Below are 26,301 nucleotides of genomic sequence, written 5' to 3'. Positions count from 1 at the left end.
ATGAATGTTTTATTCTATGATCTTTGTAAAACTTTTCTTATATTGCCACCCTGTGGGCAAAAGGGATTTTACATTGCCCTGATCTTAAGGGCCTTTGTTTCAAAGATAACATTGATGTTTTCATATAAAGATTTTTTTTTTTTTGCTTTTGCAGTTATCGACGTGTTAACTGGATTAAAGCTGAATCCCTAAATTTGTTTTTTTTTTTATGTGTTTTTTTTTTTTTTTGTATAGTTACATTGGTCCAAGTATTTATATTTTATACCTGGTTGATCCCTGTAGAGGCAGAGAATCACTTAAGTAACAGCCGCTGCTACAGTGATCCTCACCATCATCCGGGGTCCTGTGCTGACCAGTAACTGGTTTGGTTTAGTTGCTGCATGGTAACCAAAGGGGGTTGCCTGTTTGGCACTGACGCCATTTCTAACAATAAATACAAGGCATTCTCTGATTGGACAGGCTGAAATCCCAATATCACCACCCTGCCTCTTCACCATGTCTAATCAGAGAGCGATTTACATTAACTGAAAAACTGCAAAGCACAGTCTGAAAGGCACCCTGCTAAGTGAGCGATAAAATTTAATTTTGTTTTTCTTTATTATTTTATATATGTGGTTTACAGTTAGTTGACACAAACACACAGTAAAGGAAGTTGGTGTATGTGTATGTTAAACCACAATAAAGGCAATTTTTTTGTCTCTTTAGGTGTCAAGTCACATCCAAGTTCTAGCACGGAGGAAGTCTCGAGAGATCCAGTCCAAGCTTAAGGTAAGTAGGAAACTTGCTCCTAATCTGCTGGCTTTAGCCTCTGCTTATGCCTGCATCATGGCCTAGGCTGCATTGTATATGACTCTGCTTCTGTGCCTGCATCCTGACTTGCCTGCATTATGTATGGCTATGCTTATGCTCCAGACAGGATGAATGTACATATTAATACCAGCATTATGCAGGAATAGATCAATGTTTGTGTGGCAGAAGCAGACCATCCATTGAATTATCTATATAATGGATTTGTGACATTTTTCCTTATGAAATATGGGGATCTTCTGGTGGCAGATTTGTATGGGTCCCCGGGAATATAGAAAAATTAACCCAGGGTTTGATAAAGGCCATTTTCTGAATCTATTTCAACTTTCAGGAGTTGACATTTTAGCAGCAAGCAGCGTATTTTGCTCGTGTTTAAAAAGACTTTTATGGGTGTTTTATAGTAGATAGATGTCCGATATATTTTATGTTTTGTTTGATACCTGGTTATATTTTTCTGTAGGATTAATAATGCATGTTATTTTTAGATCAGATTAAATTTTATGATAATAATGTTTATACAGTAGCGTATTGAAAATGTATGGCTTGCTACATATTTGTAGTTTAGCAAACATTAGTTCTAATAGTCGTAAATGTGAAGTGTTGTGTTACATGAGGATGTTAGGCCATAGTGTAGTTTTTCCTAAAATATGCCATATGTATCACTGGTTGTATTTACTGTCAGTGTAGATGGCTCACTTGCAAGATTCAGGGTTTCCTTGAGAACTACCTTATGGTAGAATATACTTACTCTAGTACCTGTTACCAGTGGCAAATAGGGAGAATGGTAAGGCATTATGGGCTTGTGAGTGTTCTAGTAGACCTCATTCCAATGGTTGCTAGTAGTGTAAGCTGAGAAATACCAGAGGTTACAGTGAAATGTCACTTCATTGACTTTTATGTCTTTCGTTTTCCTATATTATTTAGGTTTTGTTTATACTCTTAAAGCATGTAACACAAAACACTTACCAATAGGTTCAAACGTGTTTACATTTTTATTGCAATCTTGTTATTTCCCAGGGGTTGCCAATTTTCACAATGTAAAAATGTTCACAACTTTTACATACAGTACTAATATAGTATTTTAAATAAGAGCAAGTAAAAAAATTGGCAAGTATTTACATCAAAAGAGCTTTACCTAGGGCCTAAAATGATGCATTTTGCCACATATCTCCATAGATCAGTCTATAAAGGTTTTTCAAATGGAAACAGCCATGCATTGAAAAAATAAATTAAAGTGGACCTTATTTAAGTAAGTACCCAGTGTTACAGGATGATCCTTGGTTGTTGTTGCAGGGATAATATGGCCTTGTAACTTTCCAACGAATACCTAAAACCAGGTGTTACATAAAGGCTAATGGGTCAACTAGGGTGTATAAAGGATAATGGGTCAGCTAGGGTGTATGGGTTGATTTGGGATGATTAAAACATTAATTGATTAAACTGTTCTAGGTGGTGGAAATTCTATGTGCAAGCGAAGCACATAACCTTCTTGCATTAAAGGCAAACCATTAGAAAGAAGTATGCCTTGGCAGCGGAAGAACATAATCTCAAACAAGTACTGATGTCAATGCACAATAGTTAAGGGATACAGGGAGAGGAAAAAATGTAAATCTCGGGCCCTCAGAACAGAATCCCTATTTAGCTACCTTAAAAGTTAAGGGAAATCTGTGCATTCCTAAACAGGGCTGCAGCACTCTAATTGCATCTATAGGTATCCAACAGAGTTGTTACACTGTTATCAATATTTAAATGCCCTAGGAGTTAGGAAATGTTATGACCACCTGCACAAAAATCTTCATGAAGCCAGTGACATATTTGTTGTCATGCTAGGCCCATAGCAGTTGAATGGCCTGCTATGTCTACCGTTCAACCCTTGTTCTGCTATAGAATGGAAAGGCTCCCGCAATCCTGTCTTCTTGATGAATTTTGAAGTTTTGTCCTTTGGTAGCAGTTTGTTTTAGACTGGTCTGTCCTGCCTTTAGAGCTGTGACCAATTCCTGTTCTGCTTTGCCTGGCATTTGTTATGAATAAGTCTAAAAGGCCGTTGCCATGAAAACACTTTTTCTGAACAGCAGCACCATCATGGATTAACACCACAGTGTGAATTTTAACATCTCTTGCACTGACATATCCAAACATTTATCCTTACTTTGTCCAGAGTGACACATTTTCTGTACTTTCCCATTCTTCCTTTACTGCATCCTTTTCACAGTAACAATATTCTGAACTGCTCTTCCTTCTGCCCCTAACCACCCTAAAGCTGCCCACTGTCTCTGTCTTTATATGATCATGTATTTCTAAAGATTGTTTTCCGTCCTGTTCATTGAAACATATGTATTATTGTTTTGATTCACGTTTCCACTCTTTTCCTACTGTTTCTCTGTGTCCCTCCCTTCCCTTTACCCGACCCTTTTCCATTTCATCCTGTCCATCTTCCCTGCCTTCCTCCCTCCATGTGGACTGCAACTTTCCTGTTCTCCGCTCTGGATGACAATCTCTTTGTGTCCAGGCTATGAACATGGTAAGTTGGTGTTTCAAAATACCGTAACCTCTTAATATAGTCCTCTACCTTTTTTTGATGAATTTAGGTTGTATGGAGATATTGCTTTGCATGAAATAGAACAAAATGTAGTCATATTGCTTTGCTGCAGGCTACAGATAAAATCAGTGAAATGCTAATGGTACTTTGGAAAAAATGCCACCTTGTTGTCAAAAGGTCCATGTAATTTATCTTAATCTGCATTTTTGTTATATGCAAATTCATATTCAGTTTTGATTCATATTACTTTTGAAAAGGTCTGCAATCTCTTGTCACATGTCTTCAAGCTGTGCAGCCTCTTTCTAATGCCTAAGAGGCATATTTATAAAGCAGTGAAAGTGACATTCGTTCACTGTATATTTACTGCAGATTAATCTTTTTAGTGCATGCATGTTAAATATCAGGGGATAACTAACCATCTGAGAGCTTGTGGTAAATGGTCACAGCCACCCATTGGTATGCGCAGCCTATTGCATTAGGGTGTGCACCCTCGAGCACAAACACACGTATGTGTATGTCAGCAGAGCAGTGGACGGTGTCAATAGGGCAGTGGACTGTGTCAGCGTTTTTTTTATATTTTTATTATTTTTAAATAATTTATTACAATTTAATTTATTTAATATTTTTTCACACAATTTTTTTTTTCTACCATGTTGTTTAAGTAAACCTGTTGGGGGGCTTTGGGGAAATGCCGAAGGCCCAAACAGACCCCTGATGTTTCACTTTTGAGACAGAGAAAAGGGACTGAGTACAGAAATTCCCTAGTCCCTTTCTCTGCAGCCTTAGCTGCATTGGACAGTGAATGAATGGAAAGTGCTCTGTGCTGAGCAGCTTCTTGTTCATTCACAAACTGAAGCATATTAAACATATTTTAAGAATGAATACGGGAGTGATTGGTAGAGATCACTCACTGTGTTCTTTCAAAAAAGGAAGGGACAGCAAATTTAAATATTTACCGACCCCTTCCCCCGCTCTTTATCTTAAAACATTCCCAGCAGCAGCCGGCAGGACAGGAAAGGGGGGAAGCTGGCAGCACTGCAGGGGAGAGATGGGGCACCAGGAAGCAGAGGGAATTGATACAACAGGGGGGGGGGGGGGTTAGAAACTAAAAAAAAAACTCTTTTGTCTGAGTAGGGTCAGAATTCGGCCTTGCTTCCCCAAAGCACCACTTCAGTTGTCCTGAGCTGCAGTTAGTGTCAAATATCAGACATGGCACCATCTGCAGGAGAACAAGATTGAGATATAGGACTGAAATACAGGGGCTGCCACTGGTGACCCCATTTTGTAAGTCTTAGAGGCCCCACTATTATGCTACTCCTATGACTTCAGTCAGTTTTTTTTTTTTTAATACTGATTTCCTTTAAAGTAATATTAAAGGAAATTTTCTTTTTAAAACAATAAACACATACTTACCTGCTCTGTGCAATGGTTTTGCCCAGAGCAGCCCTGATCCTCCTCTTATGGGGTCCCCCGCTGGTGCTGGTGCTGTTGGCTCCTCCCTCCTGCCCCCCTAGCAAACAGTTTGGTCTGGGGGCACCCAAGCAGGCTCTCTCCCGAGCCGCTGCACTGTGTGTCCATTTACATGCATAGCCTCGCCCCCTTCACTCTCCTCATTGGCTCACTGGCTGTGATTGACAGTAGTGGGAGCCAATGACTCAAAGAAAAACTTGAGAAGAAAAATGCACTGTGCAATGCAACTATCCAGTCCTTAGATGTGGTGGCTGCATCGGTTTTCTTTTTTTAGGTCAAGAACATTTTAATCAGGTAAAGGAAATACCTACTGGTGATGCCAGAAATGCAGTGTTCTTGCCGCCACCGGTGATCTGACCTGAAAATGTTCTCTTTCTCCACCCAGTTTCAAGACACTTCTGGGTGGTAACCATGCCTTTATCAATTAATACAGTGGAGTAGTGAGTGTAGCCACCCAGGGGCAGGAGGTGTGTTATTCACAGGATTACCAGGTAAAAATAAAGGGAAAAAAGCTTAAAAATGAATGCAGGGTTCTTATAGGGACTGGTAAACTGCTATATATAACATTTTGGGAGGGGGTCTAGATGCACTTTAACCACTTGCGGACCGTACTATAGCCAAATGACAGCTGCAGCACGGTTGTTCAGTTCTGGGAGGCCGTCATATTGCAGCCTCCTGTGATCACGCCTGCTGCCGGGCGTGGGCGTTTGCAGCGTCATCTGGACACTGCCGAACACAGATTGAGGTAAAGAACCAATCAGCGGCTTTTTACTACATGATCAGATCACAAGATCGAATCACATATGATCACGATGTCAACAGAAGCTGGCTAATGGCTCTCTTCACCGCTCCTTTTTATGCTGTCATCGTGTGGAGGAGAAAAGAAAAGCCGATAATTGGTTTCTGCAAAAGTTCTGCCAATTAGTGCCCTTCACTGCTGCCAATCAGTGCCCACTAGTGCCTCCTCCTCAGTGTCACCTATCAGTGCCACTCATCAATGTTGCCTATCAGTGCCCATCGGTGCTGACTCATCAGTGCAGCCTATCAGTGGCCATCAATGCCCAGCAGTGCCGCTTCATCAGTGCCCATCAGTGTTGCCTTATCCATTTAAGCCCCGGAGGATTTGGCTGCTAAACGACCAGGGAGTATTTTGCGATTCGGCACTGCGTGACTTTAACGGACAATTGCGCGGTCGTGCGATGCTGTACCTAAACGAATTTAGCGTCCTTTTTTCCCACAAACAGAGCTTTCTTTTGGTGGTATCTGATCACCTGTGCGATTTTTCTTGATCATGCGCTATAAACAAAAAAAGAGCGTCAATTTTGCAAAAATAGCAATATTTTTCACATTTTTTTATATGAAATTCCCCCCCAAAAAAATGTAAAAATCAAAATTTTTTAACATTTTCGGCCAATTTGTTTTATGCTACCTATGTTTGGTAAAAAAAAAATCGCAAAAAGCGTATTTTGATTGGTTTGCGCAAAAGTTATCGCGTTTACTAACAAAGGGAAAGATTTTTGTCATTTTTGTTGTTTTTTTTTTAACGCGTAATGGCGGCGATCTGCGATTTTTTTTTGCGACATTGGGGCGGACAGATCGGACACTTTTGGGGTTACCAGTGACATTTCTACAGTAATCAGTGCTATACATATGCACTGTTACTGTAAAAATACACTGGTAGTGAAGGGGTTAACTTTTTTTTGGGAGGGAGGGGCTGTGTGTGTCCCTAGGGGCGTGCTTTCTACTGTGATTGGCTGTGGCTTGAGCTGTAAGGACACTGATCAACGGATCTACATAGTAGATCCGTGTGATCAGTGTCTTTACACCGAGGAGAATGACAGGCAGCTTGTTTACACAAGCTGCCTGACTTTCTCCCTCTCCCCCGCCGATCGCAGGGTGGCCGGCTGACATCTAGTCCGCCGGTCACACGCGCGGGGGGGTCCGTGACCACGCGGGAGCGCGTCTCCGGAGGCGCGCGCTTGCGCCCTAGACCCTCACAAGCAAGCGACGTAGACCTACGTCAGTTTGCCTGTGAGGGGCTGACCGCCGACGTAGATAGTCGTGCGGCGGTCGGCAAGTGGTTATCAGCGCACATCAGTGAAGGAGAAAAATTATCTGTTTGCAAAATTTTATAACAAACTATGAAGTTTGTTTTTTTCCAGTTTTTCTATGTTTATTTAGCAAAACATAAAAAAACCCAGTGGTGATTAAATACCACCAAAAGAAAGCTCTATTTGTGTGAAAAAAATGATAAAATTGTTGTTTGGGTACAGTGTTGCATGACCATAAAATTTGTCATTCAAATTGTGACAGCGCTAAAAGAAAAATGGCCTGGTCAGGAAGAGAGTGAAAGTGCCCAGTAGGCAAGTGATTAGGCATGTATATTTTTTCTTTCTTTGTCCCACTGTTAAGACGACCCCGTAGGAGTGGGGGGGGGGGGGGTGACTTTTAATAGTAATACACTGTGAAAGATCAGCTTTATACTTACCTGTCCAGCAGGTAGTGTCATGAAACTTCAGTTTTAGGTGCTGCTACTTTCCGAGGACACAGTCAGAAGGGTGTGTTGAATAAAGTGTCCCAGGCTGGCTGCTGTGGTTCTTTCTGCTGACCCCTATGTTAAAGGACAATCTATGATTTAGTAATGTAGCTCTTCAAGAGAGTCCAACACTGAACAGATTATAAGGCCCCTTTCAGACGGGCTTTCCGATCAGGTGCGCCTGTCCGTTTTTTAGGTGGACCTGATCGGATGCTCCATGCACCCCTATGGAGTAGTGGATGTCAGCAGAGACATCTCCGCTGCTATCCGATCCGATCCTGTCCGTGAAATCCAGACCGATGGAAACCCTATTTTCCATCCCTCTGGAGAATCGGATCGGATAGGATAGGATGAAAACAGACAGGCGGTCCATTTTCATCTGATCTCCCATAGAGGAGAGCGGGGATCTGACAGCTCTGTCTCTGCAAAGTAAGTGGAGACAGAGCTGTCATCCGCCTTCTCAGCAGGGATCGGCGGATCAATCCCCGCTGAGCAAAACTGAGTCCATCGGGCGGAAAGCCCATGTGAAAGGACCCTACAGCTGCTTCTTTCACAGTGTAATGCTGTTGGTAGTTTTTTCACCTCCCGGCCAGGGTTGATTTAAATGAAAACACTCTCAAAATAGGGTCACAAACGGAAATAAATCTGACATAAATGTTAAATCCCCCCCCCCCCCCCCAAAAAAAATGGCTGCGCTCAGAGTTGAACTGTACTCTCTAAAACATCATTTTAAAACCTTTAAAAACATTTACTTTGGGGCATATTTATACCATGCACTGAATGCATGATTGCTGGTGTGTGCTATGAGACACAATGCAAATGCATTTTTTCGTTGAACTTTATTGAAATGACGTGAAGGAAATTTCAGTACATTTCTATCCAGTTTAGCGGTGTTGCGATGATGTGGTTTCTGTTGCAACCCACTGCTTTGAAAAAAAGCACTAGATGCAGCACTTTGCCTTCAGCACACTACATTGGGAACAAAGCATTTTGCCTTATCTGTGCATTGGGGCTTCTCTGAAAACAGTGGCCAGCGTAGCCCTAACACCTCAGCTCCTAATCTCATTACTAACGCTTCAGATCTTTATGTGCTTTAAAATGCCTGCACCACATCCTGTATATTTAATTTTCAGTTACTCACAAATATACTTGCATCAGATTCCTGGCATCTAAGTTATGCAGAGAGAAGGAATTTGCAATGTCAGAGTTATGTAATAATCCACCTCTGTGTTCCCGCAAAAAAAAGAGTGCCTGGTATGCAGAATCCTTGCAGGAAGTACTTCCATGATCATCAAGTCACTCGATTGCTCAGGGCATCTGGAGCAGTGTGCATGGCTGGGATTGGTATGGGAAGGCCTTTATTCCCAGTAGAGGTGAACTACCAGCATCAAATCTGCTTCTGGCTCCTAGAGACAAGGCCAGAGTCAAATCGGCATAGGAGTGCAACGAGAAAACTTGCACTTTGGGGTTTAGAACTTTGTAAGAACTTTAATTATGTGGAGGAGCTTTTTAACTTGGAATTAATGGTTACAGTTATGCTTTAAGTTTAAACTAAAAGAAGATGATCATGAAATCTTGCAGAAAAGTCAGCTATGCCTGTAGGCCTTTGCCTGTAGGCATAATACAGGCTTGGCCGCCTTTTGGGTGCCACTACAAAGATGTAACAACACCTCACCTTCAGCAGGTAATGCTGGATGCTTAGAGATAAGGGAGTCACTGTAGTATGCCATAACGCCTTTAGCTTACCTTTCAGCCTTGGGTGAAATTACACTTAAGCATAACTGTGCATTTAAAAGCTAATGGTAGAACATCATCTTTCCCACATAACTTAAATGTACTCGATTTAGCAGTACACCGCAAGGGAAAATAGCTGTGTATTCATTGAGCTCTAGGTAATAGACATCATTTTTTTAAATTTCTTGTTTCTTACTAAAAAAGTGTCAGTTTGAGAAATGTGTCCCACTGTTACTGCCAGGAGCATTCTGACTTGGCTAATGCAGACAGAGTGACGTAAAAGTAAGTTAGTATAAAGAGAGAAAAGTAGCAAAGAAGAAGTTGTCAAATACTCAAGGGACATCTTTCAATCAAGCTAAAATTCTTTCTTCCAGTTCTGTTGAGCAGTTGTTTTAGTACATGTCACAAATCTTAAGGCCCGTGCACACGAGTCGAAATTCGGCCGGGAATTTTCGTCCGACGACCGATCTGCCGATTTTCGGCTTGTTAGTATGGTGCTCTCGACAACCGACTCTGACTTTTCGGCCGAAAAAATTCTGGTGTGCAGGCTATAAAATTTTTGTCCACCGTCAAAACACGTCCGATTTTCGTGCAGTCAGTACAGATTTCGACAGGGAAAAATCTTATGAGCAAGACTAGGCATGCTCAGAGATGAAAGAACACAAAGAAAGCAATACACCACATGATATCACTTCTGAAGTATAATTCTGACGGACGACAAAATTCATGTGCAGTCTAGAGCACATTCCAACCAACAGACACCGCTCTGGACAAAAGACGAACCACCGGTCGGCGGAAATTCGTTGCGTGTGTACGAGGCTTCAATCTGCCCTGGGCAGTGGACATGTGAGATGTTTTCCAGTTATCTTTACTTATTTCTTAAGTCCAAGCTGTAGTTTATTTTTTCATTTCAGCCAGAAAATGTCAGACCCCAAGCTTCTCCAGATGGAGAGTTTCTTTTAGGATTGTTGGGTAAGGAGTGAGTAAAACATGATTCCCTTTTCTTCAATCCTCATCAAATCTGATCGGGCACATCCTATAGATCTCGGAATCCTGTAGACCATTTCTGCATGGAAGAGCATTGGGCAGCAGGTTTTCAGGTTCTACCATACTAGACAATTTGTAGGAGCCTGAGCAGGAGCATATCTTGTAGTTTGCAGAGCAGAAGTTTTGCAATTTTATATGATGTCAGTGTTGTTTTTTAATGTTGAAAGCCAGTGCAAGACTTGTGTGTGGCTTTTTTTGCCATAAACAGCAAGTTTTTGCAGTGTTGCCAAATGCTAAGGTACGTGTTCATAAGAGAGAGTGGAGATCATGATCTGCCCTCTGACTGCATTTTATGCCTTCTTTTTAAAATGTAGGCCAGCAGTGTGAAGAATCTGCAGTGTCATATATGATTAACCACTTACCTACAGTGCACTTTCACCCCCTTCCTGCCCAGACCGATTTTCAGCTTTCAGCGCTCTCACACTTTGACTGAGAATTACTCAGTCATGCAACACTGTACCCATTCAAAAATTGTGTCCTTTTTTTCACACAAATAGAGCTTTCTTTTGATGGTATTTAATCACTACTGGGTTTTTTATTTTTTGTGCTATAAATAAAAAAAGACTGAAAATATTGTGAAAAAACGCATTTTTCTTTGTTTCTGTCATAAAATTTTGCAAATTAGTAATTTTTCTTCACAAATTTTGGCCAAAATTTATACTGCTACTTATCTTTGGTAAAAATAACCCAAGTAAGTGTATATTATTTGGTCTTTGTGAAAGTTATAGAGTCCACAAGCTATGGTGCGAATCATTGAAAATTGATCACACTTGATCACACCTGATGTACTGAAGGCCTATCTCATTTCTTGAGACACTAAAAAGTCAGGAAAGTACAAATACCCCCCAAATGACCCCTTTTTGGAAAGTAGACATTCCAAGGTATTTAATAAGGGGCATGGTGAGTTTTTTGAAGTTGTAATTTTTTCCCACAATGCTTTGCAAAATGAAGATTTTTTTTTTTATTTTATTTTTTTTTACAAATTGCCGTATTAACAGGTTATTTCTCTCACACAGCACATGTATACTTGCAACTACACCCCAAAACACATTCTACTACTCCTCCTGAGTATGGCGATACCACATGTGTGAGACTTTTTCACAGCCTGGCCACATACAGAGGCCTAACATCCAACCAGCACCGTCCGGCATTCTAGGAGCACAAATTTCACATATAATTTCCTGACAACCTATCGTACTTCTGAAGGCCCTGGAGCACCAGGACAATGGAAACCCCTATAAAATGACCCCATTTTGGAAAGCAAACACCCCAACGTATAATTTTTGAGGCATAATGAGTCTTTTGAATATGTAATTTTTTTCCACAAGTTTTTGGAAAATGTGGAAAGAAAACGAAAACACATTTTTTTTTACACAAAGCTGTCCATTTATGCAATATTTCTAACACATAGCATGTACATAGCAAAAATTGCACCCCAAAATACATTCTGCTATTCCTCCTGAGTATGGCGATACCACATGTGTAACACTTTTTCACAGCCTGGCCACATACATAGGCCTAACATCCAAGTAGCGCTTTACACAAAGTTGTCCATTTATCCACTTTAAGACTGGGCCTATTTTTGACACTTGGTGTTTACAAGCTAAAATCATTTTTTTGCTAGAAAACTACTTGGAACCCCCAAACATTATATATTTTTTTTTAGCAGAGACCCTAGAGAATAAAATGGAGATCGTTGCAATATTTTTTATCACACCATATTTGCGCAGCAGTCTTCCAAATGCGATTTTTTTGAAAAAAAAATCACTTTTTTGATCTAAAAAATAAGAAAACAGTAAATTTAGCAAATTTTTTTTCCATAATGTGAACGATAATGTTACGCCGAGTAATTAGATACCCAACATGTCATGCTTCAAAATTGCGCATGCTCACAGAATGGCGCCAAACATTGGTACTTAAAAATCCCCATAGGCAACATTTTAAAAATTTCTGCAGGTTACTAGCTTAGAGTTACAGAAGAGGTCTAGGGCTTAAATTATTGCTCTCGCTCTAACGATCGCGGCGATACCTCACATGTATGGTTTGAACACCGTTTACATATGTGGGCGGGACTTGCGTATGCGTTTGCTTCTGCGCGCGAGCTAACGGGGACAGGGCGCTTTAATTTTTTTTTTTTTTTTTTTTTCCTATTTATTTTATTTATTATTTTTTTATTTTTACACAGTTTAAAAAAAAAAAATGTTTTGATCATTTTTATTCCTATTACAAGGAATGTAAACATCCCTTGTAATAGAAATAGGCATGACAGGTCCTCTTTATTGTGAGATCTGGGGTCAAAAAGACCTCACACCTCACAACTACACTAAAAAAGAAAAAAAAAAAAAAAATTGTTGAAAGAGGAAAAAAAAAAAAGCAAAAAAAAAAAGCGGCCCTTTAAACCGGTTGCTAGGCAACGTCTTTTGACGTAGCTCCGGTCCTCCAAGACCATAGAGTTGAGTGAGGGCCATCTTGCCCTCACTCGACTTCCTGTCTCTGAGGATCCGGGACCGGATAGTTTTTCCAGCTGCCGGCGGGTCCGGTAAGCTGGGAAAACGTCTGGGACGCGGCAGGAGGGGGGGGGGGCACCTCTTCCCCTGCACCGTAAGGGTAATTCCGCGGCGAATCCGCCACTGGGACCACCCTTATCTGAAAGCCGACCGCCCGCCGTTTCAAAAAATACCGGGGTTATGGGGGCTATCTTCTGCCATAACCCCAGTATTTAGCTTTTAATGGCCGACGCATATAGTCGTTAGGCGGTCAGTAAGTGATTGCATGTATATGGCAAACAGGTGACGATGACTGATGGGGTGACAGGTGACGATGACTGATGGGGTGACAGGTGACGATGACGGATGGGGTGACAGGTGATGATGACTGATGGGGTGACAGGTGATGATGATTGATGAGGTGACAGGTGACGATGATTGATGAGGTGACAGATGACAATCACTGACCGGGTGACATGTGACGATGATTGATGGGGTGACAAGTGACGATCACTGATGGGGTGTCAAGTGACGATGATTGATAGGGTGACAGATGACGGTGACTGATGGGGTGACAGGTGACGATGACTGATGGGGTGACAGGTGACGGTGACTGATGGGGTGACAGGTTACGATGACTGATGGGGTGACAGATGACGATGACTGATGGGGTGACAGGTGACGGTGATTGATGGGGTGACAGGTGACGGGGCGATGGTCACTGATGGGTGACAGGTGACGGGCGATGGTGCACGGCGGTACTGATGGCAGTCTCTGGTGACCGGTGAACTTTAGGCTACATTCACATGTGAGCGTAGCGATCGCGGGCAGAATCACTGCGATTCTGCCCGCGATCCAGAAATCATTGCAAATGGCGGGACGCCTGTGCGTTGCCCGCTGTGCGATGTTTCCGCCTGCCGAATCGCGGTAACATCACGCAAACAACGCATGACGTCCCAAAGAAACTCTTGTACTTTTTTGGGCGTCATGCGATGTTTGCGCGATGTTACTGCGATTCGGCAGGCGGAAATGGCGGCAACATCGCACAGCGTTTGGGGTGCTATTGCAAATCACGGGCAACGCACAGGCGTCCCGCAATTTGCAATGATTTCCGGATCGCAGGCAGAATCGCGGTGATTTTGCCTGCGATCGCTGCGCTCACATGTGAACGTTATGGGTGTCAATTTCTGGGCACTGATGAGGTGACTGTTGGGTGACAGGTGACATTGGGGGGGGGGCTGGGGACTGTGTGGGGACCTTTATTACTGTGATTTTAGTGTGATTTTACTTTTTACATGTGTACAGAGCAGTAACTCACTATTTCTAGCTCTTCTCCCCTCATACTGGAAACTGTATGAGGGGAGAAGAGCTAGTAACAGTCAGTTACTGCTCTTTGTTTACATTTTGTGATCGGCTGTGAATGGATTCACAGCCGATCACATAGTAAACAGTCACTGTCAGTGACTGTTTACTACTGCCGGTGACAGCTATGTTCCTACGGAACACAGTGCCACCGACATGACCGCGCTGCGCGCTCCCGATCGCGCATGCGCGGTCATCTCCCGGCCGCCTCCATTGTGATCGGCTGTGTCATTGGAACACAGCCGATCACGTGGGAAACAGCCATGCCTATTGGCTGTTTCCCCCCTGCCGGTGACCGGCTGTGTCCCGGGGACACACCGACACCGGCAGTGCACGGCGGCGCGCCCGCGATCGCGCGCCTGCCGTGCTTGAATGGGCGGACGTCATATGACGTCCGCCCAGGATAATAGCCGCACCGTCCCGCCGTCATATGACGGCGGGCGGGCGGGCGGTAAGTGGTTAAAGAAGAGGCTGGTCACATTACAGCCCAAAAGCCATACTACTTAAATATGCTGTCTCCCAGGCAAACTGCCCCTGGAGGGTATACATGTGTGTATAACTGTGTTAGGGACTTCAGCATGTGATCTTTTTTTAGAAGAGAGACTGATGGCAAGCATGCTTTAGGCCTCATGTACACTGGACGCTTTTACAGCTGCTGTTTTTTTGGCTTCAGATGTTTTTTCTGCAGCCAATAAACTCCCCAGCATGGAATCCTATAGTCCATGCACATGTAGCCAGGAGTGGACTACCATTATCTGACACTGCAGACTTATTTTCTGCTCTCAGACTCTCTAGTGTTGATCTCAGGTTTCATGCATCATACTCTTGAGACTGGGAGAAAGGCATCATGGGAACTGTGGTTTTCTACAAGGGTATTACACACACATAGGCTGTTATCAAAAGTTTTTGGCAAGAGCGTTTTCTGGCTGGAAAAAAACCCAAAACTAGTGTGTTTTGAGGAGTTTTTCAGCTGTAAAAACACTCTAACTCTGATAAATGCTTAAAAACACTGCTATTCTGCGTTTATCAGCGTTTTTGAGCCATAAGCTTTTGTGGGAGTAAAGTTTTGCTAAAAAATGCTACAGCTGAAAAACGCTACTGCAAAAAAGCTCAAAAACTCCTTCTATAGCTATAGCTTTCTATTGACATTTTGATAACGTCTAGTGTGCATGAGGCCTTACAGTTTATGTTCACGCTATATAAATACACTAATGTGAGATCAGTAAAATATGTCATTGGGTTGCTATGGGTTACCGTACTTTGCCAGTGCATTTGAAACTGCCTTCTAAAACAAGCTGACACATACAGTATCTCACAAAAGTGAGTACTCCCCTCAGGTTTTTGTAAATATTTTATTATATCTTTTAATGTGACAACACTGAATAAATAACACTTACAATGTAAAGTAGTGAGTGTACAGCTTGTATAACAGTGTACATTTGCTGTCCTCTCAAAATAACTCAACACACAGCCATTAATGTCTAAACCGCTGGCAACAGAAGTGAGTACACCCCTAAGTGAAAATGTCCAAATTGGGCTCAACTAGCCATTTTCCCTCCCCGATGTCATGTGACTCTATAGTGTTACAAGGTCTCAGGTGTGAATGGGTAGCAGGTTTGTTAAATTTGGTGGTATCGCTCGCTCTCTCTCATCACTGGTCACTGGAAGTTCAACATGGCACCTCATGGGAAAATAACTCTGAGGATCTGAAAAAGAACTGTTACTCTATATAAAGATGGCCTAGGCTATAATAAGACTGCCAAGGCCCCAAAAACTGAACTGCAGCACGGTGGCCAAGACCATACAGTGGTTTAGCAGGACAGGTTCCACTCAGAACAGGCCTCGCCATGGTCGACTAAAGAAGTTGAGTGCACATGCTCAGCAACCTATCCAGAGGTTGTCTTTGGAAAATAGACGTATGAGTGCTACCAGCATTGCTGCAGAGGTTGAAAGGGTGGGGGGTCAGCCTGTCAGTGCTCAGACCATACGCCGCACACTGCTTCAAATTGGTATGCATGGCTGTCCTCCCAGAAGGAAGCCTCTTCTAAAGATGATGCACAAGAAAGCCTGCAAATAGTTTGCTGAAGACAAGCAGAATAAGGATAAGGATTACTGGAACCATGTCCTGTTGTCTGATGAGCATGGTGGTTTGAGTGTCATGGTCTGGGGCTGCATTAATGCTGCCGACACTGGGGAGCTACAGTTCATTGAGGGAACCATGAATGCCAACATGTACTGTGACATACAGAAGCAGAGCCTGATCCCCTCCCTTCAGAGACTGGGCTGCAGGGCAGTATTCCAACATGATAACGACCCCAAACAAACTTCCCAGGCAACCACTGCCTTGCTAAAGAAGTTAAGGGTAAAGATGATGGACTGGCCAAGCATGTTTCCAGACCTAAACCCTATTGAGCATCTGTGGGGCATCCTCAAACGGAAGGTGGAGTTCTCGAAACATCCGCCAGCTCCGTGATGTCGTCATGGAGGTGTGGAAGAGGACTCCAGTGGCAACCTGTGAAGCTCTGGTGAACTCAGTGCCCAAGAGGGTAAAGGCAGTGCTGGAAAATAATGGTGGACACCCAAAATATTGACATTTTGGGCCCAATTTGAACATTTTCACTTAGGGGTGTACTCAATTTTAGACATTAATGGCTGTCTGTTGGGTTATTTTGAGGGGACAGCAAATTGACACTGTTATACAAGCTGTACACTCACTACTTTACATTGTAGCAAAGTGTCATTTCATCAGTGTTGTCACATGAAAAGATATATAATAAAATATTTACAAAAATGTGAGGGGTGTACTCATTTTTGCGAGATAATGTATGTATTTAATGGGAAGAAATTACAATAATGTTATTGGTTTCTAGTCTGTTAGCCAATTTAAAGAAGAACTCCTAAAACCTAAAAAAAAAAGTCTGCTGGGTTACAAATAATTAAATCTCTGGAGGTGTACACTTCCTCCAGATCGCTGCCTGCTCTTTACCATTTTACACTTTCTTTGAATACTGATAATTTATCTTTTGCTATATATCTGGATCTCCAACAGCAGACTTGCAGTACTCTTACTCTGCAGCCGTCCTGTTCATCCCCCTCTACCATGCCCATTTACAGATCGCTTTGTATTTCTTGATTGGGTTCACAGAATGTGTTGATGTAAAGCATTCTGTGAATAGACAAGGAGAGAGGAATGGCAGGCAAATGACAGGACAGTTGCTATGTTGGAACGCCAGAAGTATAGCAAAAGCTATACCTTCATTGCTTAAATAAGGTATAAAAAACAGGCAGATATCCAAGGGGTGGCATACACCTCCTGAGATTGAATTACTATTATTACCATTAAAATTTCCTTAGAGTTTTTCTTTAAAAAAAAAAATGACAGCCAACAAAGGGGGCACCATGTCTGCAGCAACCAGACATAATTCCATTGTGATTTCATTGTGCTTGTTAGAAGACAGCATGTGTTTGGCCTTTTCCTCTCCTACAGCCCACTTTTTCTATAGCAAAGCAGTTCTAATAGTACTCAAAATCAGATTGACATTCTTGTGGTTGGATGAACATTCTCAAATGGGAAGTGGGATACTTGTATTGCATTTTAATAAACTCTGTTGGTTGCCTAAACAAACCACTTCCTCAAAAAAAGAAAAAAAAAAAACTCAGTGAATGAATTCATTACCATTATGCAGTATATATGGCTTCTATTTGATGAATTGATTAAAAATGTCATTTTGGAAATGTTGTAGCTTTGCTTTTTTTTTTTTTTAAACATGGTTTTTAAGTGTAATGCCCCCTTAAGCCCCTTTCACACTTGTGCAACTTGTCCTGTGACTTGGTCCTGTACCCCATGATCTCCAATGAGTACCGTTTATATCTGTGAGACTTCAAAGTAGTCCCTTACTTTGGTCTGACTTTGATGCATTTTGAGGTCTATAGACCTAAAGATTACACAGGCATTGTTTCAAGTCCAGTCAAAATCACGGTAAAATCGTGCGACTTTTAGGTCACACAAGTGAGAAAGGAGCCTTAAATCTCCATTCACAAATTGGCGTCCTGGATCGTGGCGAGATTTTGCCGAGATTGCCGTCCGACCAATCGCAGTAAGATTGCGCAAACAGAATCGCGGGATGCCTGTCACCCCAAAAAAGTGCAAGAACTTCTTTTGCGTTGCGTTTTGGGTTGCCACTGGAAGTGACGGTAATAACGTGGGCGTCCCGCGATTTGCCGTGATTCGGATTCAGGATGCCAATATGTGAATGGAGCCTAATGAGCTTTACTCAACAGCTACCCTCCCATTCCTTTTGAAGTTTTTGCCTGCTGTTCAGCGGTCAGGTGCAAATGCCCCTTTTCTGAGCATGGTAGGCCAATGAACTCACTCCCCCTTCTCTCATACGATAGCACTGGTGCTTGGTGATTGGCTGCTCAGGCACTCAGTGCTGTCACACAGAGGTGGGAAGAGCATTCTCAGCCTTGTTGACAGGGGTTCCTTTTTTCATTTCCATTGGCTGAGAAGAGCTATGGGATAGCAAAAGGATTGCGAGTGAACACCTGCAGAGAGTAGAAGTTAGGTGAGCCTGATGCTTTGCATGGGCAAAGCACAAGTTCATTTTGAGGAAACTGTACGCTGGCCAAAACTTTTGACGTGTAAAAAAGCCAAAACTGGATGTGGCTCCCTTATGTAACCCCCCAAAAAATCTCCTTTATGGTTGACTGCCAAAACATAGACCAATACTGTACCTTTGGGCTTCCCTAGAAGGGACTACTTTATTTTATAGACCAGTGTCTGGCTATCAAAAGAGAACTCCAGGTACAGTGTTTTAGATATTTGATTCAATAAATCATAAGTCCTTAAAATCCAACTTGCCAAAAACTGCTATCTCTATTTTGTTTGGGCATTTGTGGATTAAATTCACTGGTGGCTTCTTATATTTTCTGGAGACTCCTTAGTATCGCCTAAAATGTTGCCTAAGATGAAATAAGGAAGAAGGTGAACTGAAAATTAAATAACCAGAATTTTTGTTTGCTAATATTTAAAAATGTGTTTTAACATCAACATTGTTTTAATGTAAAAGTGTAAATAAGCAAAATCCTGGTATGTTAGCATGGTTTTCTTTATTCTGTTAATTCTGTTTTATATAATCTATAAATAATAATCAAATTATTTTTTTAACCATAACATGAATACGTTTACCCACCAATGCCCTTTTTGTTCATGTTGAAAAAATAAAGGCATTTTTTTTAATAGGTAAGAGAAGTCCTTTTTTTGCTAAACATAATTAGCATTTTTTCACTAAATCTTACCAAACTCTGTTGTGTGCAGAACAGTGTAAATGCAGTATATGTATTGAGATGGCTTTAGTTTGCAGTCGTAGAAAAGTTGTAATATTGTTTTATCCCTTTAGTAGGGTGGTTTGTTCATACATATGGTGTTTTTATGCTCATGTTTCAGGATCAGGTAGCAAAAGATAAAGCTCTACAGAGTATGGCAGCAATGTCTTCAGCACAACTAATTTCTGCAACAGCCATTCAGAATAAGCTAGGAGTACCCAGTATATCACAGACCCCATTCCCTCCCAATGCCGGGGTAAGTGATCACCATGTTTTTTTTTTGGGTTTGTTTTTTTCTTGTTGTTCTTTTGAAGCACAGCTCTAGACAAAACTTTGAGTCCCCGAATTAAAGATTTCCTCTAACATATGATTATTACCTTTATCTGATGTCACAGATAACAAAGCGAATCACACCAAAGGGGTCACATTATGAAAACCTGCCAAATGTTCTAAATTTTCCTCATCATATTTTAAAAGTCCTTTTGTTGCTCTTTGTTTCAGTGTTGGGGAGATTTTACACACTTCTGTTTTAGAGATGGCATTAGAAGGAAGGGGATTTTCCACAGTGGAGATAAAGAACTGATAGAGATTCTAAACCCTTTGCCACTATATCCAAAGTAGAGATCGACTGATTATCGGCAAAGCCCATATAGAGAGGGCTGATCTGTACTTTTCCTGATATTACCGATATTGGAAAAGTGCTTATAACGGAGTGATGCCTGCAGCTAGAGGCATCACCCCCGCACCGGCGTCCATAGCCGACGGTCGGCTGTCTTGTAATGACAACCGATGCGGCTGATAAGCCGCTCGGGTGTAATTACAAGGAGCGGTGGGGACGTCTCCCCTTCCTGTCTCCTTCCGCAGCTTGCCCGGGTCTCCCGTCCCACCGGGAGACCCGGGCAATAAGCCTGCATGGCCGCAGAAGACCCGATCAAAGCCGCATTCGGCTCTGATTGGGTCTCCATGCAAAAACCCGGAAGTGATGTCATGACATCATTTCCGGGTACTGGCAGCATTCAAAAACAGCCAAACTTGGCGTTCTGAATGCATTTAAGTGCAGAGGAGAGGTTTGGGGTCTTTTAGACCCCCAGATCCCTCCACAAGAGTACCTGTCAAATAAAAAAAAAAAAATGTTTAAATGTACGAAAATATCGGCTGATACCGATATGCATTGGCCAAAATATCGGTATCGGCAACGAAAAACCGATATCGGTTGATAACTAATCCAAAGCTTAACAATAACATTTTGGCTGGAGTTTTTTCTGTAACTCAATATCTACATATACTTTACAGTGTTTAATGCTCAAAGCGCCTGCATATCCAAATATTTTCTTTTAGTATTCCCTTATAGAGCACATTCATTAAATGCTATAGCACAGTCAGTATGAAGGCTGTAGCTCACTGTTCCTAGTAGTGAGCCCTACCTATGTAGTAGTTAGCCCTACCTAATGGGAGAGACATTAAAGTAGAACTATAGGTAAAAAAAGATTTTCCATAGTTGATAGAGTAAGGGAGGGTTATAACTCCTGTTTTTTTTTTTTTTTTTCTTACTTTTTTTTATCCAATCTGTGGCCCATTGGGAAGATTTCTCTTCACTTCTTGCTCCATAGCCAAACAGGAAGTGGGAGAAAGTCCCTCCAAACTGACTGCATCCCTGGTTGTCACCAAGGTCTCCAGAACTAACGTTACCATTGGAAGATGCCCCCTCTATTACATTTCTGGAGACAACCTAAAATTTGGGATTTTCTTTTACGGTCAGTGATAACAGTAAACAAAACAAATTGAGAGGGTTAATTTCTCCAGTGTAGGCAGAGACGGCAGTAAAAACATAACAGGTATTCTAATCCCTCTCCACTCTTTTTAAAATGGAAAAAAAAAGTTTTGCCTTTAGTTATACTTTAGGAGAACAAGGTCTGCAGCATCTGTCATAGTAAACATTGCAGCTTGTGTTCAATTTAGCATTAAGCAGACACTTAGATTGTTGGTCATGTCAGTTAAGTCATGTGACCTGCTGTTTTTTTTTTTTTTTTTTTTGTCCCCAGGTGCAAGGGACCGTCTAATAAGCTTTAGAAAGTTCATAGCACCATTTTAACACCTATGTGTACAGTGGCCTTAAAAGTACATTAGTTTGCAGTACACCTAATGCTACAGTAGTAAGGAATTCAGAAAAATAGTTTAGTGCAGCTAAAGCTGGCCATAAATGGATTGATATTTAGCTGGTTGGGGACTGTTGGTATATTTTTGTTTGCAGCCAATCGACTGCAGCGCTGATCAGTGTACTCTGACTGCAGGAATTGGATTGCTGTGTTTTTATTGTTTTTTATTTTTGATCAGTCAGCTGGATGATCAAAAAAAAAAAAAACATCCATTTATGGGCAGCTTTAGAGGCTGGTTTCCTTATATGGATGTGGCTGTGGTTTTTATTCTGTTCTCCTGGGAATCTGCAGGGACATGGCCGAATGCGTTACTAACCTCATGGAATATATAGGGGTTGATTTACTAAAGGCAAACAGGCTGTTCACTTTGCAAGGGAATTTTCTCTCTAGCTTAGTGAACAAGGTGAAGCTTTGCTAACTTCCATCATTCAATTATGTGCAAGCAAAAATTCAGCTTTAATTCAGTGCATGTGATTTTGAGTATTTTTTGCAAAGTTAATTTTCACAACATCCACAAAGTGAAGGCTACATAACCTGTTTATCTTTAGTAAAGCAAACCCAGGTCTTCAAGCACGGCTTTTATAGTAAACCTTGTAAGTGCGTATTTTCACTCAAATTAATTATAGTTCTTTCTTTTAATATTTTAAACAAAGATTGCAAATGAAGTGTAGATATAATAATCCCTTATTTTTTTCTTTTCTCTAGTCTCCAGACTTTTTTCAGTTCTGGCCCGGAGGAGCCGGCCAGCCCCGGCCGACACAAGAGTAAGTACTGCCTGCTTACACATCTCTCTGATAATAATGTCACATTCTGTACAGAACATATTTTCTTGCTGGCGTTGCATTCTTTTAACATATTTTCCCCTAGGACTTTTAAAACATGCATTGAATAAGTGTTTGTTTTCTATGTTTTTATTTATTACAGGTTCTTGTATAGTGCTTTCAGTTTACGCAGCGCTTTACATATATATTGTACATTCACTTCAGTCTCTGCCCTCAAGGAGCTCACAATCTGCTTAGTTCCCTAACTCACATTCATACATACACCTACCAAGGCAAGTTTAGATAGGAGCCAATCAACTTACCAGCATGTCTTTGGACTGGAGGAGTTATTTCAGTTTTAGGCCTCATGCACACAGGGCATTTTTGCAACTGCTTTTAGGAGCGTCAGACGTTTTTTTTTTTTTTTTTTGCAGCTTAAAAATGTCCCTTCATGTTATCTTATGGCCTCATGCACACACAGACGTTTTGCAGCTGTAAGTGGCATCAGCGTTTTCAAGCTGCAAAAAACAACCAGGGCCAGTGTGTTCTGAGGACCAGCGTTAGAGCTGTAAAAACGTCTGATGCTGCTAAAGGCTGCTTAACGTTGCTTATACAGGGTTAAGCCACGCTATACGTTTTTTTTTTTTAATGTGAAAATCAATGGTTTCCTATGGGAGCCCATTGATTTGAATGGAAGTTGCATCCAAGTCGGATCAGAATGATTCGACTTGTGGTGCGACATACGCTTTGAGGATCTTGGGGGGGAACTCCACGCCAAAATGGGAAAAAAACGGCTTTGGGGTCCCCCTCAGGTTCCAAACCAAGCTCTTCGGGTCTGGTATGGATTTTGAGGGGAGCCCCACGCAAAAAAAACGGCATGAGGTTTCCCCAAAATCTATACCAGACCCTTATCCGAGCATGCAGCCCTGCGGGTCAGGAAAGGGGACAAGGGTTGTTGGGAAGAGGCCCTTGTCCTCATGAACACGTGGACAAGGTGCTTTGGGGTGCGGGGTGCAGAGCCCACCCTGCTCCAAGCACCCACCCCCCCATGTTGAGGGTGTGTGGCCTGGTATGGTCGAGGGGGGAGTGGGGCCGCTCACTCGTCCCCTCCCCTTCCCTTTCCTGAACTGCATGCTCGGATAAGGGTCTGGTATGGATTTTGGGGGAGGGGCCCACGCCATTCTTTTTTTCCCATTTTGGCGTGGAGTTTCCCCTCAAGATCCTCAGAGCGCAAGTTGCACCACAAGTTTGATCATCCTTCTCCAACTTGGATGCAACTTCTATTCAAATCAATGGGCTGAAAGCAGTATCAAAGACGGCTCATAGGCAACCATTGATTTTTGAATAGAGGCAAAAAAACGCTGCTAAAAGCTAACATGGCTAAACGTGTAAATAACGCCAATAGAAAAAGCTACTAAAAGCACGTTTTTACAGCTGCTTTTTCCTGGCGTTAGCAGTGGCTCTGCAGCTCGTTATTCTAACACCCTGTGTGCATGAGGCTTTAAAGTTAAAGCTGTACACTAAATTCCAGTGACTCAGAAACCTAGCTAATTCTATATATTGTATGATCAGCCAATCCTTTCTATGAATGGGAACATTGCTGTGCATGTTTCCAGACAGCTCAGATTTTTATGGTCCCAAAGCAGTCTGACGTTTTAGAAAATCGATAAAGTTTGCTCAGGTCAGTTTGTAGGTTGGGTTTTAGCAAACCAAAGATAAAGCCTGATAACCCGCCTCCATTTTCTATTTGAAAGGTATAATTCTAATGAATGGGCCTCTTCCCACAATACTATCTAATGTACCCTGTAAACTGGATTAATATACCTTCTGAAATACTGGCTTAAATCTAATCATGTTAGTAATTCTGGATGTAAATGTGATCAAACAATTATATAAATGACAACAGTAAAGAGGAGTCTAATCACTACACTTTTTCTTTTATTTATTTTTTTACACCCAGTAAAATAAGTTTTATGTATGATACTGTTTATCTTTCTTTCTGTGATTTTTTTCTTTTACTTACACTGCTTCATGGGACAGAAAAGGGCTTCAAAGGTGAATGTGTTTCCATTTTATTTATTTACCTATATTTATTTTATTATTTGTATTATTTTCTTTAGTGTTAAGCCGTTTTCCCAGCCTCCATACCCCCTGCAGCCTGCTGCCCCCCCTCCTGCTGTACCAGGTACAGATTTTGTTTTTTCTGACTTTAAGTTGTGACAGCTTTACATCTTCCCAATATCTTTCTGTTTTCAGTCTTTTCATTTTGACCTTTTTGTTTTCCTTGTTTCTTCCTATTGGCTACAAATATAAAAACATTTTATTGTATTTAGGGTAATGGTTTGCATGTGGTATTCATAGATAGAATATGATCAAAAGAATATTATAGAATATGATAGATTAGATAAATAAAAGGTTCACAAAAGCATAACACATGCAGAATGCTCATTGTACGTTTTATTTATAACTTTGAAAAAAAAAATGTTTTTAATTCACTAAAAAATGTAATCACGTACTACTGATTCTCTTTGTCGATACCTTGCCATGCCAAACTGTGTTTTTTTCTCTTTGGTTATTTATATTTTTCCAATAAATCAATCCTTTTTTGAAAAAATAGAATATGACATAGATTAGCTGATTTTACGACATAAATTTTATAATATATATTTTTTTGCATTCTTCCACATGCAAAAGTCAGTTCTAATGTAGGTTTTGCTGGCTGGGTTTAACAATGCATTTCTATGAGGAGCTTATATCAGAAGGCAGAAAGCCAACCTATTCCAAATGGATCTAAAATAACAGCTCATGAATTAAATACCAATTTCTCTTTCCTTCATTGACGGACACAGCTCTTCATCTTCATGACCATAGGGTTATGCTGCCCCCTACAGGAGTAGGACACTAGGCAGAGAAAAGCTTAAGCACGCCTATGTGGCAGTCCCTGGGGGTATACTCCCACTTCCTGATATAGCTATTCAGTTTTTTTTTTCTGCCTAGTCAGGAGTATGGACCTAGTTACTGGGATCTGTGGTCCTAGCTATTTTTTCTTTTAAATGGAATTTTTTCCTTCTTTTATTATTTTTGTTCCTGTCAACTGCCGGACTGGGCGACAAACTAGATAATATAAATCCTTAGGGTCCTCCCAGTCCGGCCAGTGAGTGCGTGCAGACTGCAGCTCTGCACTAGGTCAGCCAAGACATAGCCCCCCTGGATGGGGGCTGGCCTGCGAGTTAAACATATCGCATACGAACTGGCTTCGGCCGGAGTCGCAATGTTTCTTCCATGGCCGACAGCACCCACATTACGATGGAGCAAGTGTCCTGTTCCTGGTGTGGTAAGTAACTGTCCCCCTCTACCCCTGATGGGTTTTGGGGTGTACCCCTGGGATCCATGTGGTACCACCATTTTCCAGCCTGGTTAACTACTGATTGGCAGCCATGTTTGTGTAGCCTCGGCAGGCCATTTTCCTAAGGTTTCCTATGAAAATAGTGGGGGCCATGTTTTTGGAGCTCAGATGAGCGGTGATTCGGCAGTGGGAAGTCCTCGGCCTCTAATGCTCATAGCCAGACATGTCTTTTTCTGATCACCGCACACTGTGCAGAAGCTTCCTGTGAGCTGTCTGGTGGTGCCTGGGGCTATACAGCAGTAGTGCTATGCTGGGCCTTGTTGTGCGGCCAGCACAGTGGGGTGTCCCTTACAGTGTGTTTTTTTTCACTTGTGGTGCAGTTTTTCTTATCCATCATGGAGTCACTGAAACATGTTTCACCACCTGATCCACTCTCAGAGGATGCAGGGCCCCACAACTGGCTGCCCTGATGGCGGTCCTGGGGTCCTTGGTGTCCAAAGTGGATTTAGACCTGGGCAAATGGGCTACTAAAAAGCGTCCCCCCGCCTTCACCTGCTTCCTCTGTCTCTTCAGATCCAAGGTCTGAATCAGCTGCTGTGGATGCCAGTTATCCCTTGGGGTCTGCGTCCACGCACCCTGCGTGCTTAGATAGTGAGGATGATTCCTCTGTTCCTCTAGCCGCACATGAAAAGGGGCTAGTGGATGCACTGATTTTATTATTGCGAGAAACTT

The 26,301-nt window shown here is 41.9% G+C and overlaps 1 protein-coding gene across 1 annotated transcript in view; it reads left to right on the top strand.

Moving 5' to 3' along the window:
- Positions 1 to 26,301, top strand: part of TEAD2 (TEA domain transcription factor 2) — a 93,086-nt gene that overhangs the window by 51,364 nt on the left and 15,421 nt on the right. The window contains exons 4-7 of the mRNA XM_082273790.1: positions 706 to 768; positions 19,428 to 19,562; positions 22,168 to 22,226; positions 24,344 to 24,408. Of these exons, the coding sequence (XP_082129916.1) occupies positions 706 to 768; positions 19,428 to 19,562; positions 22,168 to 22,226; positions 24,344 to 24,408 (322 nt within the window). The remainder of the gene's footprint in view (positions 1 to 705; positions 769 to 19,427; positions 19,563 to 22,167; positions 22,227 to 24,343; positions 24,409 to 26,301) is intronic.

The sequence above is a fragment of the Pelophylax lessonae genome (assembly GCF_965119305.1).
Source record: "Pelophylax lessonae genome assembly, chromosome: 12".
Classification (NCBI taxonomy): domain Eukaryota; kingdom Metazoa; phylum Chordata; class Amphibia; order Anura; family Ranidae; genus Pelophylax; species Pelophylax lessonae.
The sequence above is the reverse complement of the archived record's forward strand: the minus strand, read 5'-3'. Positions and strand labels throughout refer to the sequence as shown.